General features: G+C 35.3%; 1 protein-coding gene across 3 annotated transcripts in view; it reads right to left on the minus strand.

The window, feature by feature from the left end:
- ctnnd2a (catenin (cadherin-associated protein), delta 2a) overlaps positions 1-15,696 on the minus strand; it is a 315,486-nt gene extending 299,790 nt beyond the window's left edge. For all 3 annotated transcript variants that reach the window (XM_066721567.1, XM_066721557.1, XM_066721537.1), the window contains exon 1: positions 15,568-15,696. In XM_066721567.1, coding sequence (XP_066577664.1) covers positions 15,568-15,696 — 129 coding nt within the window. The remainder of the gene's footprint in view (positions 1-15,567) is intronic.
- Between the last annotated feature and the right edge of the window lie 971 nt (positions 15,697-16,667).

Consider the following 16,667-nt stretch of genomic DNA (forward strand, 5'->3'; position numbering starts at 1 on the left):
TTTACCCAAACACATACCTGTAAATAGTAGAACCAGAAAAACTGATAATTTTGCAGTGGTGTTTTCCAGAGCTAAAAAAAGATAGAAAAAGCAAAAGCCCTAGTACTGATCCCTGTGGAACTCCACTAACAACCTCACTCCAGTTAGAAGCAACTCCTCTAATCAACACCCTTTGTTTCCTATACATCAACCAGTTCATAATCCATCTACTTACATGACCCTGAATGCCTACAGCTTCCAATTTGAGGATCAGTCTTTGGTGTGGAACCTTATCAAAAGCTTTTTGAAAATCTAAGTATATCATATCATATGCTTTCACGTGATCTACAGCTGCAGTAGCATGTTCTAATAAATTAGTAAGACATGATCTGCCTCGTCTAAACCCATGCTGACTATCTCCAAGAATATGGTTTTCATTAAGATGCTCCTCTATTTTCTAATATTTTGTCCAACATTTTACAAGTAATGCAGGTGATACTGATTGGTCTGTAATTTCCTGGCTCAGTTTTGTCCCCTTTCTTGTGGATTGATATGACATTTGCTGTCTTCCAGTCAGTTGGCACATCCCCTGTTCTAAGTGTCATTTGGAATATTAGTGGCCTATAAATAATTTCCCTCATTTCTTTAAGTACTGTTGGAAATATACCATCTGGCCCAGGTGATTTGTTGGTTTTTAATTCTGCTAGTCCCTTTAGTACCTCCTCCTCATTTATCCTGATCTCTCTTAGGGTTGGACTGGACTGGTTGTTAACCTATGGCATGTCATCTGTTTTTTCTTTTGTAAAAACCTCTGTGAAATACTCATTTAGAACATTTGCCATATCTTGTTCATTTTCCAAGATACTTCCATTTTTGCCCTTTATCTGTTTCACTTCCTCCTTCAATGACCTCTTGCTGTTGTAGTATTGAAAAAAGCTCTTTGCATTAGTTATAACTCCAAGAGCTATGTTTCTTTCTATTTCCCTCTTTGCTTTCCTGATCCCTTTCTTAAGATCTCTTTGCAGTTTAACATATTCTTTGTATTTTGTTTCATCCCTATGTCTTTTGTATGCACTATACAACATTTTCTTTCTCTTGATATTTTTTTACATACTTCTATTAAACCATTTTGTCCAATGTTTTTTGGACAAAATGCTAAGACTGGTCTGAAACTAGGAAAACAACAAGATGGCTGCCTCTCACCTGTACTTTCCTGTGTCTGTCTTTGGCAACTTGTAAATACGTCTGTTTACTTCTTGGTCTCAACAGCTGCTTTAAGTAGCTTTTGTCTACCTGCCGCCAATTCATGCCCTGATAAGTTGTGTACAGTGGTCTTGTTTCTCGTATTATGAGCTCTCATCTGTTTTCAGTAATGCTGGGCAATGGATCTCCTTCTGGGTGAAAGTTTTGGATTTCCTCTTCACTACCAGTCCAGGGATTTGGACATGAATCATGAATGAAGTCATGAATACATGTATTTTCTTGTACAGGTTCAAAGTCTGAATTTACTCCTCATACTAACAACTCAGAGCAAACCAGCAAACATGTTACCAATGGAGTTCACAACATAAAACAACAGTCATTAACACAAATTGATTATACTTTAAATATCCCCATTAATTTGGTGGTTAAAGGGGCTAAATTCATATCATTGTAAAATCTGAAATGAGGCTTTAGATTATTTTATCAACCCTAGTAGAGACGGGTCTAATATTGTAACGTGCATGGGGACATTCTTGCTCTATTAGCAGAAATGTTATGTTACTTCTTCTTTCACTCCACAACAGAGTGTTATTTTACATTCTGCCAGGAAGCAAAGACTGCTGTGCGATTTCCATTTTTGAACGGACAAGGCACATAATTAGACTTCCATAGCTACTTGCCAAATGGAAATTGCCACAAGAGTCATTTATCAGTGTCATGGTATACTAAATAACACAGTCAGCAGTTCTAATAGAAATATCACAATATTGTAAGGAGATAATTGATTTATGGTCTTTAAAAACAAATACTCAAATCAAATTCAAATACATACTTTTGTTAGTTGTAAAGGGCACCCATAGTATATGAACATCTACTGCTTAATTGAAAGAAAACATAAATAACTAACATAACAGTGTATGTTAAATAAAGTGGTATAAAACTTTTTTGCCCTAGGACTTTGTCTCATATAATTTTAAATACAAATATATATATATATATATATATATATATATATATATATACACTCACCTAAAGGATTTTTAGGAACACCATACTAATACTGTGTTTGACCCCCTTTCGCCTTCAGAACTGCCTTAATTCTACGTGGCATTGATTCAACAAGGTGCTGAAAGCATTCTTTAGAAATGTTGGCCCATATTGATAGGATAGCATCTTGCAGTTGATGGAGATTTGTGGGATGCACATCCAGGGCACGAAGCTCCCGTTCCACCACATCCCAAAGATGCTCTATTGGGTAGAGATCTGGTGACTGTGGGGGCCAGTTTAGTACAGTGAACTCATTGTCATGTTCAAGAAACCAATTTGAAATGATTCGACCTTTGTGACATGGTGCATTATCCTGCTGGAAGTAGCCATCAGAGGATGGGTACATGGTGGTCATAAAGGGATGGACATGGTCAGAAACAATGCTCAGGTAGGCCGTGGCATTTAAACGATGCCCAATTGGCACTAAGGGGCCTAAAGTGTGCCAAGAAAACATCCCCCACACCATTACACCACCACCACCAGCCTGCACAGTGGTAACAAGGCATGATGGATCCATGTTCTCATTCTGTTTACGCCAAATTCTGACTCTACCATCTGAATGTCTCAACAAAAATCGAGACTCATCAGACCAGGCAACATTTTTCCAGTCTTCAACTGTCCAATTTTGGTGAGCTTGTACAAATTGTAGCCTCTTTTTCCTATTTGTAGTGGAGATGAGTGGTACCCGGTGGGGTCTTCTGCTGTTGTAGCCCATCCGCCTCAAGGTTGTACATGTTGTGGCTTCACAAATGCTTTGCTGCATACCTCGGTTGTAACGAGTGGTTATTTCAGTCAAAGTTGCTCTTCTATCAGCTTGAATCAGTTGGCCAATTCTCCTCTGACCTCTAGCATCAACAAGGCATTTTCGCCCACAGGACTGCCGCATACTGGATGTTTTTCCCTTTTCACACCATTCTTTGTAAACCCTAGAAATGGTTGTGCGTGAAAATCCCAGTAACTGAGCAGATTGTGCCCGCCTGGCACCAACAACCATGCCACGCTCAAAATTGCTTAAATCACCTTTCTTTCCCATTCAGACATTCAGTTTGTAATTCAGGAGATTGTCTTGACCAGGACCACACCCCTAAATGCATTGAAGCAACTGCCATGTGATTGGTTGGTTAGATAATTGCATTAATGAGAAATTGAACAGGTTTTCCTAATAATCCTTTAGGTGAGTTTCCTTCCAACCAATAGCATTTTGCCACCACCATGACTTGGGTGCCTTATGCTAAAGTAATTTAGAAGTGGGGGTCATTTTGAATTTGGCTATTAGCCAATCAGAGGACAGGTCCCTTTTGGTCTCTGGTCATAAAGATAGGGTTACCAGGGCTACCAGGGGCTACCAGGGAACTTAGATAAAAGGGAGGAGGTCTGTTTCCTCTACCAAACCAGATGGTATAGAATTTCCCATAGAAAAATATATTCTATATTCTAAATAATATCTTACACAGGTTTCGATCCAAAACAGAGCAGTACAATAAACAATAGACAACCAGGTTGACATTAAAATCTAGCCTTCTGTACCATCTCAGTCTCTATATGTTTCAATGTGCCTTTTCAACATTTATGGGGTTGTGCTTAAATCTACACAACTTATGTTATTACCATTTGCTCAATTAATTCTACAGGCTTTGGTCAACTCTTTGGAGAAGACTAGGTTGCACATCTGTATTATATATATAAATAATACAAATACAGAATACAAATTATGCTAAACTTCTAAGCAGGGCCCAATTTCTCAAAAACCCTCTCTCCAACAAACTAAGGATTGCAGAGAATTATAGGTGCAAGGAGCTATCCTGTATTAGTTAATCCTTCACGTGAACAAATTGTTTGCTAAAGGGTTCTGCAATTACTTCAGTTCTGGCTGTAAAGTCAATTTGTTTAAAATGACATTAGTAGCTAGCCTTGGAGAGATTACTATTCATCTTTCTGAAGGGTTCCCTTATAAGTGATACAAAGTGTTGGAAAAGCTGTTCTAGTAAATGATACCTTTTAATTGCTAACTGTAACTGTATACCTCTCCTAACATGATTCAGGCTATTGCCATGGCATCACTTACCTTTAAATAAGACTAAGTTAATCTATAAATCAATTATTAAGGAATTTCTTTAGTATCAAAAAGTGTATTTAAATTTATTGGAAAAGGTGATCCAGTAAATTATACCTATCAATGTTGTGCTGTCTTTTAGTTGCTAACTGTACATATAAACCTCTCCTAACATGCTTCAGGCTATTTCCATGGTGTCTTTTTACTTTAAATACAATGCAAAGAGTTAAGCTAAAGACTGGATTAATCAAAACATTGACCCACCCACTGAGAGTGCTTGTAATTTAGTCCTTTACTGTCCTGTAAGATAGCACTTTACAATGTTTTATCATACTACTTGCCTTGCGTTACTAGTACTAATACTAGTATTTTGATTTCCCCTATGCTTCCTTCCCCTGGCCCTTGATTGTGACCTACAATCTTGTCTGCACTCAGCTTTAAGAATCCAGGATGTAAGACCTCATATTGTATACACTTGTGTAAATTGGAATTTGTAAACTGTATTTTGCTTTGAATTGCACTGTATTATGTAAATTGGAATTTGTAATGTTTTATGTCTTGAACTGCACTATATTTTTGCACTTTGTATTGCACTTATATTTTGTAAGTTGCCCTGGATAAGGGCATCTGCCAATAAATACATAATAATAATAATAATAATAATAATAATAATAATAATAATAGAGAAAACTACAAACCTGTATATCATAGCGGTTACATGTATGAGTAGAAGTAAGTAGCATCTTACAAATAATAAAGCTGCCACTTTGTACAGGTTTGTTGTTTTGTTTTAGCAGGCGTGTCAAATTTTGGATTTATTCCCTACCCAAATCAAAATTTTGACAAACCCACGAATCACAAATTACAAAGTTGTACCCTATTAAATTTTAATTTATAAATAGTATAGAGGGGTCTAACAATAAATTAAAATGCAATATATTTGCCTAACCTCATAAACTGTAGATTAAGTCACAAGTAATAAAAGGTATGTGTCTTCACAAGATAAAGGATCTATAATAACACATTCTGGATGAGTTATTCTGAAGAATCCAGTTTTTCATTAATCATTTTTCCATGTTCTCTTACTATATGTTTTGTTAAAAAAAAAAAAGGTCAGTTTACACATGACTTAAAAAGTTAATACTGTCTAGTGCCTTACTAATACATCACAATCCCAGTAGATGATGGTGGGCATCTTTCAAACAGAAACAAGAACATCTACTAAAGTCCACTTGGTGATTGGATTAAAGTTTTGATTTAAGCCCAGCCTTAGTGCTCCTTTTCACTCATATATTACACAGCCCAGAGTAATGAATGGGGTTATTAGCTTGTGTCTTGTTATGTCACATCTCTGAAGAGCTAGCCAGCTTTAAATTACCATGTTGACCATTTTTACTGTTATCACACCATTATTTGGGTTATCTCTGTGCCTAACATATTTCATAAAAAATAATAGAATACTTCTGAGAGAGAGTGAGATTTGAACAATAACAATGCATCCGCCGTTTGGCTGTTTCAGTTGCATTCATTTTGATTCTTTAGTGAACTATGATACCCCTAGTGGTCATGAGAAAAAAACACTATATAAAATGCACTGTGGGCAGTTGCATTTCTGTACGTTTTTATGTTTTGTTTTCAATATATTTACATATTCCGTTAGTTCCATTATAAAATTAAGATGACAAGTTAAGTATGTTTGGCCAAGGTATAGATCTAATAATCTATAGCACAGTATGTCAACACCTAGTGCTGTTGAACTTAAAAATGTAAACACTATATGTGTACAGATGTTCAGTACTGTAAGGTAACCCTGCCTTTGCTGCTGTGACTCCAAATATTCACAATTGTAGCATACCTTGGAAGACATCACCAGATATCAGTTATATGAAGTACTTTGAAAGCTGGTGATCACAAAATGTTACGTTGAATACCCTGGATAAGTGTCTGTCATTGTGTGAGAATATTTTGTATTCAAAGGAAATAAAAATACACACTGATGAAAGAGTGTAATGTCTTATTTCTTGGCAATGCTCAGCTGCCTCCCACCTTCACACACACATACCTACTTTCTACTTTTCTCTTATACTGCATCATTGCACTAATATGCCAAGGGAAACTATGCTGAAGGTTTTCTGTATACCCTTTCAAGGATATTCATCTGAAGCTTCCTGTAGATTTGACGCTTAGCACCTTAGGAATTCATCTCCAAGGTAAAAACAATCTAAAGAATTTAAGTACACCAGCACTAGTGAAAATATTACCGTATCAAGTCATCTTTATAAAAACATCGAAAGAAGGGTACAAGAGTAATGCAATCAATGTATGGAGTGGCAAAGTCATCATATTTTCAGTGCCAGACATCGACTTTCTATATGTTTGTTGGTTTATTACATTTTACTTATCCACAATATATAACATGAACAGAAATTATGTCCTTCAATTATGTCTGATATCCTTGTAAAAGCCAGCATTCAATCACACATTAATACACACACAATTGTACAGTTACTTTCCAAACATCAGGGAAAAGGTGAATGTTAACATTGAGCTCCTCTTACAATTCAGTGCTTCCATTTCTACGGTTGTGCATCAGATAATAACTCAGTCAAACTCTTTCCAAAAATAGAAAGAAATCAACTTGCAGAGAAAAAAAAAAGTAAGTGCTCATTTAGACTCATATTCAACTTGCTCACTCTTGTATTCTCTTTGATTGTTTCTCGTTTGCAAAGAATGTTTTTCAAACAGCCACATCTCCCTTGAGGATTCACTTACTGACCCAGCATGGATTTAAAACTTCTTTATACATAATTTGACTGGATATTCTACCAAGTACAGAACCATGATGAAACTTATTTTTCAGTTTCAGAGATTATCCCATCATATTAACAGAATTCATCAATTTGAAATATGGTTCTGTATCAATATATTTTTGGAAATATAATTGTGTTAATGCACACTGCCATCTAATGTGTTTTTGTAAGTCTCTGTTGTGATGAATGTATCATTTTAATGAAAAATGTAACAAAATAAAACAAAACACTGTAATCCTTACATAAGGATCACTACATTTTTCAGTATATCCTCGCCAGCTTTAAGATTTGAAATACCTCATTCCTGCTGTCTGAAAGATAAGGTTCTCATTTACAGATCTGCAAATAAGAGCTCCAAATTTCAGACAGAAGCATGATAAATAACTTAGTCACAAGTGTTTGGCTCGACCACTAAAACATTACTCAAGCTGAGGAAAAAAGACAAGTGTACCTCATTGCTAAACAACAAGACCAGCATTAGCATGGTAATCGTGTAATTTCAATGTGTATTCCTTTACGTACTTTAGTAATTTGGAAAACAATGAAAATAGCACTACGAATTGCAGCAGTACAATCCAGAATTGGTGAACACCACAAGCAGATCTGATAGTCACAGCTCAGTGATACCGTGATGAATGTAAAACATAAAGATCACTGACAAACCCAAATGAAACCTCAATAGGAGGTATCATAGCAAGTCAGCGGGTCTCAAGCGACAGCTATAAAGCTGTATTCCAACATTAAACTAGAAAATGAAAAAGAAAAAGACTTTCATTATGTTTTACCACTTACACATTTTTAACATATAATGTAAAATTGCATTGCAGCTTCGCGATTCTAAAATGAATCAAATAGACACAGAAATATGAAATGTGAAATGCCATGTATTAGTCCAGCCTTCATAAAGTAAATGTTCAATCAAAAGATTTAATGAAACAGAGGTACAGTATATTCAAGCTTTACTGTATTTATATTTATCTTTAAAAACCTCTGTCACATCCACTGAATCAAGATAGATTTAGAATGGAAATGTGTAATGCATTTCAAAACATTTCCATGAAACAATGCTGGCTTCCTATTGTTTTATCCATAGCTGACAAATGGAAAACGAGACTAAGGTTGGATCTGGGATTAATTACAACTCTGGTGGTATCCTAACTTCTAGTTTATTAGCCTTGTTACAAAGCATTGAATATGAAACAGATTAATTATGCTGCCAGTGGCCAGTGAACAGTTAGACATTTTACAGGTGAAAAGCTGATATATTGATTTTGTTTGGTTCCACACTGCTGAGTAAAATACATCATTGTCAACTCTGCTCTGTCCCTTTTTACAAACATTCTGAATAATGAATCGCATATTATCTGGGATAATACAAATCACACTTGGCAAACAAATAGAATTATAAAAGTTCTGAACAAGACTATAATGTCAGGGAAAAATATGTATTGATCTTCTAATGGATTCATCTACATTTCCAAGAAAAAACATGGTGGCAGGTGATAGTGTATTGGGAAAGGTCATACATACAAGTACATAAAAATGTAGGGACACAGTGTTATAGAGACCAAAGTTGTCCTACTTGTACATGTAGTAAAAACACAAAAGATCTCAAACCAGCAACATGCCAGAAATGCCTTTTGTTAAAATAGAAACACTAGTGTTATGACTTTAAGTACAGTGAATTCTGGATCATCATCATTATTATTATTATTTGGGAGATAAATGCTGTGAAACACATAAAAGGCTCTTGTCAGTAATTGTAATAACATAAGAACATAAGAAAGGAGGCCATTCGACCCATCATGCTCATTTGGTGTCCATTAATAACTAAGTGATCCAAGGATACTATCCAGTCTATTTATAAATGTTCCCAAATTGTCAACTTCTACCACATCGTTGGGGAGTTTGTTGCAGATTGTGACGACTCTCTGTGTCATTGTATTACTAGACTGATGTTTGCTCCACCGCTGGGTGGTGGAGTACCACAAACAAATAAGTAAAATGAAAAGACATGTTCTTTGGCAAGCAGGTTATTGTCTAGGATGTGTTGAAGGAATTATCCAAAACGTACATGTAATGTACCTAAATAAGGCTTTACTGCAAGTTCTCCTTTAAGGCTGCTATGTAATAATTTTACTAATCTACAGAAACCCTAGGTATCTTTTAGCACTTTCTCACTGCACAGTTTTGATTGCTAGAGATGAGGACACATGTCTGTGCATGTAATATCTATATCTACAGTATAACACTCTATTTGAAGCAAAGATTCACAGAGCTTTTCACAACATTAGTGGCCATGCATTGATGTGTCAAATTCCAGTGGTCATTTTAGTCATCATCAGCAAAGCAAAAAACTGGCTTCAGATTAACTTTTTTTAACTTGACTTTTTTAGTCTCCAAAGAATGACTTTCACTGTAGTGCGCTACAATGGCCCCATCAAAGATCCCTTCAGAATAGCGCAGACACGGCTGGCCTGCAGTTGTTTCAGTCAATGGAGAGATTTTGTGTTTATACATACAGCATATATCGTGGCCAGCCAATTAAATAAATATGTTCACAACATTAGTGTGTATTAGCCTACATACAAGCAGATTGCCCATGCCATTGCATGTATATCGAATGTATTTTGAACAAAAGGGAGGCAGGGTGGGGTGTATATCGAGGGCGTGGAGCCCTAAATCTCCATCATATTGTCCATGACCATTCAGCAAAGTCCCTGCACAGTCAACATGTTCAGTTCACTCATGACTTAAATGTTACCATGTTTCTAGAGAATGTTTCAAATATCTGCTGTGGAAAAGTTATGAACATCATCTATCCCAGAGAACAGTGCTTGGAGGCCAATGAACACCTGAAACTAGAATACAGGTGTCAGTCTGATGATACTTATTTAAAAGGTTTGTTTTATCATTAGGACAATAGTTCACTAAAGAGTACAACTCAACAAACCTAAATCTAAATTTAGAGCATAAATTGTTCATGATTACAAATTTAAAAAAAAGATGACTTACCAAGCAAGATATTGCTTACCAAGCTTTTAAAATGTAGTTGTCATCATGTAGTGTCCCATTAAAGATACATTTTTAGGAAAAGGAAAAACATGATGGATTATTCTCATAATGTCTCTCAATGCAATCCTCTGCTTCTGGTTGGCTGCACCGTTAAACTGCACTGACTGTTAAACAATGTGCAGGAAGTGGACAAATCCTGACGTTATCCCCTACTGGGAAGGAATCGCAGCAAAGTGGCCTATTCTTTTCTTTTTATCCACCCTGATAGAAAGTATGTAAAGAAGCAGAATTGTACTATTAAAGCAAAGTAGCCTATGGGCCAGTGCATTTCTGTGCCCTAGTTTCTAATTCCAGTTGTAGATTTCCACCCCAAGAGGTTCCTGTGCTTAAAAGCAGGAGTGCCAACTAAGCAACCATCACAATGCAGGGGTTGTCAGCATTCATTCAGATCTACACATGGCTCCAGCCTGACTTCAAAGGGACTGTTGGCAATTCGAATGAATTAACCCAGGCAATAGGGAGTCATACTTTTATTTTACAGACAGACCTTCCATATGCAATGCACCACACTGCTCAAAGATTGGGGATTATCTTTCAGGCTCTGTGCTTTCTACAGCTCCCAAAAGTGTTCTCTTAAGGACACAATTATAAATAATACAAAGTTTGTAGTATTTTCTGCTAAGACTGTGTCCGTGCACGGTGCTTTTACTGTATATTTATTTTATCTGAATCACAGTTCATTTAATCTTAACTTCTCTGTGCACGAATCCCCGGGAGAGATGCTCTTTCTGAGTGCACTCGGTTCATAACCTGCTCTACCAAAGATACATACAGGGGCCTTTCAAACTGAGGACATTAGTGTTACAGGGGCTGTTCCAGTGCAGTTTCCTCACATCTCCATCCTGGCTTGGCTTTAGTCACAAGGTGGGAAGCTATCTCAACCATACTTTAACTGAGTAAATTATTCATGAACGAAAGAAAAGCGAAGTGCACAGGATATACATGACAAGTACAATACAACACAGATGTGGTTGTATGTAACATTACTTTCACCTACAAACAACAATGAATAACCTTAGATCTTTTGTGAAGACCTACTCATGGAATTACTGGAGAAAGTATTGACTTTATTGTGATTATCTTCACCTGTTCTTTCTCAGTTTATAAATTATGAACAATATATTTCAAAAGCGATTGATTTTTCAGTTAGGTTGTTTCTGCATTTGGAGATTAGGCTGTGTGTCTATCTGGTAAATACTTCATTTTTCCCTAAAGTGAATAACGGTGAAGGCAGTAAAGCAGTAAAGCAATGCTGCACTGATCGCTCAAAACATATTAAAGACCGAACTTTCTTTGGTCCCTAAGGGGAGAAACTGAGATACGCATCCTGCTTGCACACACTGCTTTCGTCCTCAATAAAATATTTTCACTTCAGACATAGACTGGCTCCATCACTGACAGAGAGTTTTATACATTCTACTTCTACATTATAACTCTTGATACTTTCAACAAATATGATTTTTTAGAGGAGATGTAGGTACACATTTTAGGATTTTCTTAAACAATAAATACATAAATAAAAAATGACAGTCATCCATGCACATCTCAAATGTGTTCATGTTCTATACTTAGGTCAACTTTATCAAGAACAGCACCTGTACCTGTATGTTTGAGTTAAAAAAATAATTATATTGAAGTCAATGTCAAACACCGCTTCTGTTACCTTTAGAGACATTACGAATACAGATATCAATATGTCCCTCTGTTGATCTAATGTTTGTAGGCTTTCTGTAACATCTGAGAAAAACAATATAATGAGGTTTTTTCTTGGCAAATATTTGGCCCCTTGTTATGTGCCTTTAGCAGTTGTTAAGACATATCTGTATACTAATTACAAGAGAAATCAGTTAAAGGGCAAAAATGAAATGCCAGTTGATATTGGTTAGGATTGGTGAGGGTCAGTGACTAATGTGATTGGTTAACTCTAATGCTGTAATGACCCAGGCAGCAAATTAGAATCAGTGGTTGATTTAGAAAGTAAAGGCAAAAGGCATAGACTTTGTTTATTCTCTTGTATAGCTTTTTCCAAGTTAAAGAAAGTAAATAATCTCAAAATGCCTTTAATGATATCACCTGATCAAAAATAAATTCTGAAAAAAAAAATGTCCTAATTATAACTTACGGTGACAGAAAACAAAAGCAATACAACTGAAACTGCTCTTCTGATGACACAAGACCTTAAAAACAGAGGCAAGAAAACATACAAACCCCCTATGAGACCAAAAAGGAGATGGCTTTTACATTAGAAATTGTCAAATTGTTCTTGTTTTGTTATTTTAAATCCCTAGCGCTACATTCCCATTTAGTGTTTTTAACACTGCTGTTAACCTAATTCTTAGATGCTAACATCAACACGTTGTTGATTCAAGAGATACCCAATTGTCAAATCACAGATTCTTTATAAAGTATATATATAAAGTAATACTCAAACTAAGCTGCTATATCAAAATCCTGACTGAATTGTCAAGACAGCAGATTAACAAAGAGATTTTACAAATGTTTTATATTTTATATATAAAATATAATATATAATAACCCAATAGCCAATTGTTCGTTTGGTTAAATAAAATATAAAACCCAGAACACCCCCTTCCCACCACCACCACCACCCCCAAAACAACCACCAACACAACCATACAGAAAACTGTCTACCCCAGGGGGGTTGTTGGAAAATCTCCACCTTCCCATCAAGCAGTTACTCAGCAAGCATCTCACCATCAATAAACACATACACAGTCTCCCAGGGAAAGATAACCAATGCCAACTGGTGTTTAATCTGCACCAAACCAGCTCATTCTAGGGTTTCATGAAGAATCCTAGACCCTTATTTTGCTCGTCTTTGAATGCTGACTTTAAATTAGCTTAGTGGTAATAGCCTTTAACAATTTTGACCTACATAAATTAGTCTACAAATTAAATGTAAACTATATCTAAAGGTGTAATAGCAAATATTAGGAAAGGGATACGTGTGCAAAGAAATACTAAGACATTCCCATATTTTATTTTGTGCATCTTCTGTTCAAGTATCCAATAGACTTAATTACATATATTCATATTTGAATTTGTTCCCACTAAAAGGCAACAAAAACAATACTACATTTCCCGTGTTTTCATTCCATCTATCTTATATCAAAAAATAACTCCCAATGAAGAATAGGCCAAAGTTAAACAGGCCTTTTTAAGGTGCACACACGTATGATTAAAGTGTATGATTAATATAAGGTATAGCAGTAGTAGTATTAGTTGTTGATATAGTATTAGAAGAAGCAGTAATAATAGAAGAAAAGTATTTCATAATTCAACATTATATCAAGAACCATTTGATTCTGTGAAACTGTCAATAATCAAACCTGTCTTGGGACTTGCACTACTTTACATTGCATATACAACATGCACACATTTCACATTTTTTAATAATTAATAACAAGTGTATCCAACACAGTGTGAAGCAGTGCTGTATTAAAAAGCAGAAATAGGCACTGGTTGAATCAAAAACCTGGAGTTGTCAGAGGACACCTTTAAGACAGATATACCATTAGAGTTGACCTTTAAATGAAGAGACAGCATTCCAAAACCCATATTAACCCCTGGATTGTATAACCCAATTCACACAGTACTTTGATTATAAGATTCTGTCATCGCACACAATGAGAAAAATAAATATCAAAAGGACAATTAAAATGGCTCCCTGCTGTTTGTAAAAATATAGCGTAAAGACTATTTGTTTAAACATCAAACAACAATAGACCTGTCTAAGGAAGAAGAGAACTTGTGGTCATGTCTCTTTTCAAGTTTGTTTTTATTTTTCTCATTATATGTTCAGGAAATTAGCATTAAAAAATAAAGTATTCAACACAAAAATCCAAGGAATTGAACCCATTTGAATGACAAGACTAAATGTATAATGTATTTGTCTTGATGTGTATATGTTACTGTTGGGATGCCAACAATATAAACATGTCAATGGTGTTTTCAGAATCCAGCTTACAGTAGCGTTAAGATAGTTAAAGTATTACACAGAAATAACAAATAATAAAGGATGATAATATGGAAATCGGAGACTGTATTTAAGTTTCTTCTTAATTTCTTCTTTCTCTTCCATCTTTCAAGTTCCAATGTTAATCTACTGTTCATATTCACACATTTGTAAAAAGCATACATACCAGATGTAGGTGATTTTTTTTGTTTTTATATATATCTTTAACAACTTCAACCATCAGTTCAGCTACAGTTTTCACATCAACCATGATGTTGATATGTGCAGGAGGCTCTCAAAAATCAAATACGAAAGCAATTTAAGCCAAATATTTAATATTGTGATGAAATATGAAATATAAGTGAAAGTATACTCACAGTTGTAAAGACAATTATAGTGGAGTAGGCAAATCTTGCTACTTAAAATTAAAGCATATAAATTGATATTCTTTGACAAGTCAAGTTCTATTAATTAAATCCATTACAATAAATTGGTTGTATCCCAAGGCCTACACTATTTGAGTTGCCATATAAGCTGCCTAGGTTATAAGTAGCCCTAATTAATTGCCAGAAGAGCTGTCTAAATAAACTGTTACACTGCGTAGATACAGTTACTTTTGAATAATAAAAGGAATGGTCCACTGTCAGATCAAATAAAGTATTTAATCAACATCTAATACTAACTGCAGTCAACTGTAGAGCAAAAAGAAACAAACACAGGACAGGCCATAATTAAAGAAAAAACAACATGCTTGATCATGATCCTAAAAGCTCTGTGAGTATGTTGGACTGGAAAGGCTATACAATAATAAAAATGCATTTTATGTTCACTATCCAAGTCCTATTGTACTTACACCGAATAGAGCAATAATATGAAAATAAAAGCAACAGGACCTTCAGCACTAACTTAAAAATAAAAAAAGTGGTTAGACTCATGATACTTTTTCAGGCATGTTATTTTATGAACTTCTGGAACGTCTCCTGACTGGATAATTTGTAAATGTATGTATGGACTTCTTTATTATTCCGCTTGTATGAGACCCTGGAATAACCAACAGGATTGTTTCCAGGACTTACCCTCAGCTACATAGTGATGTCACAGTATTACAGGATAACATAAATACAACACAAATTAACTTGTAACTCCCCCCAAAACAAAACATGAATAATATATGTACAGTATGGAAGTATCTCCTTACATGCATTACTCTGAATCTGATTCTCTTCTCCTCTGACATCAGAACCTAAGTGACTTATGAGTAGTTTTATTTTGTATGAGCTACAAGCAATGTTTAAAGATCCAATCGCAATTATATGGTGAGTGTTTTATAATATTTTATAATGAATTACACTGACACCGCTAACCTTTTAAGAAACACTGAAACACAATACCGCTTAATGGCATAAAGAACATAAAAAGAATACCTGTTCTTTCACAGATGCGAGAATTGCAGAAGTCGTCTCGGTTTCTGATCCATCCCCATTAGAGGCATTCAGTACAGGGCTAAGCATGGTGTTTTTCTCAGATTCAGAAGGTTGATCTGGAACTGGCATAGCTCCTGCAGAGGAAATTACATAAAATATGTTATCATGGCATACTATTTTCTCAACAACATTGTATTGTAAATGAAAAAAAAACACCACAATTGCATCCTTGAATATGCACATAGAGTACGGTAAAAAATAAAAATCATGATTAAAATTTGAACCTCACCCCCTTCAAAAACAAAATGTTTTTTAAATACTATTATAAAAATGTATCGTCCTCACATTGTATTGAAATGGCACAAAAATGTATGTTGTTCAAAGCAAAAAGGGCAATCCGTGATGTTTCAACCTGCCAAGAAATGTGTTGTTAACAGTACTGTTCCTCTCATTCCAAACCCCCTGACAGACTGCTTGCAATGCTGTCAGACAGCGCTAATCTCTCTTCATGACCCTGTTCAATAGTTACCCAGCTCTCTCCTCCATGATGTGAATCCAAAACTTGTTAACCTAATGGGCAGATTGTCATTTCCTGTGGCTATATCCTATTCAGAACCTCATCCAACATGATGCTCTATTAACCAAGCAACAAAACCGTAAGTTGGGTGAGGAAACTTTGCCAAATAACTGCAACAGTTCATTAATATTACTTACTTCATCCAGAAAGTCACCAAGCCTGTTATATAGTACCAGAGTCTGAAAAAGCAAAAGATGTGTACTTAAACCTCTATTTTCTGAGGTTCAATCTAACTTAATCTTTCACAATTTATTATAATCAGTTATATAACTCATACTCCAGCTTGTCCACTAAACCTCAGAAAGTAATTTAATTACTTTTAATTTATGCAGTTAATTTTCTCACAGTAACTCTGACCTGCTTTCAGAGATCAGCCATACTGGACATTCACATGCAAAGATGCTCATGTGACTGTGGTCGCTTGGGTTAAAATGAGAAATAGAAAAAAAAAAAAAAAAAAAAAAATATATATATATATATATATATATATATATATATATTAGTGTATTGAGGGTGGCTCCCA

This window comes from Amia ocellicauda, chromosome 2, assembly GCF_036373705.1.
Source record: "Amia ocellicauda isolate fAmiCal2 chromosome 2, fAmiCal2.hap1, whole genome shotgun sequence".
In the NCBI taxonomy this organism is placed as follows: Eukaryota; Metazoa; Chordata; class Actinopteri; order Amiiformes; family Amiidae; genus Amia; species Amia ocellicauda.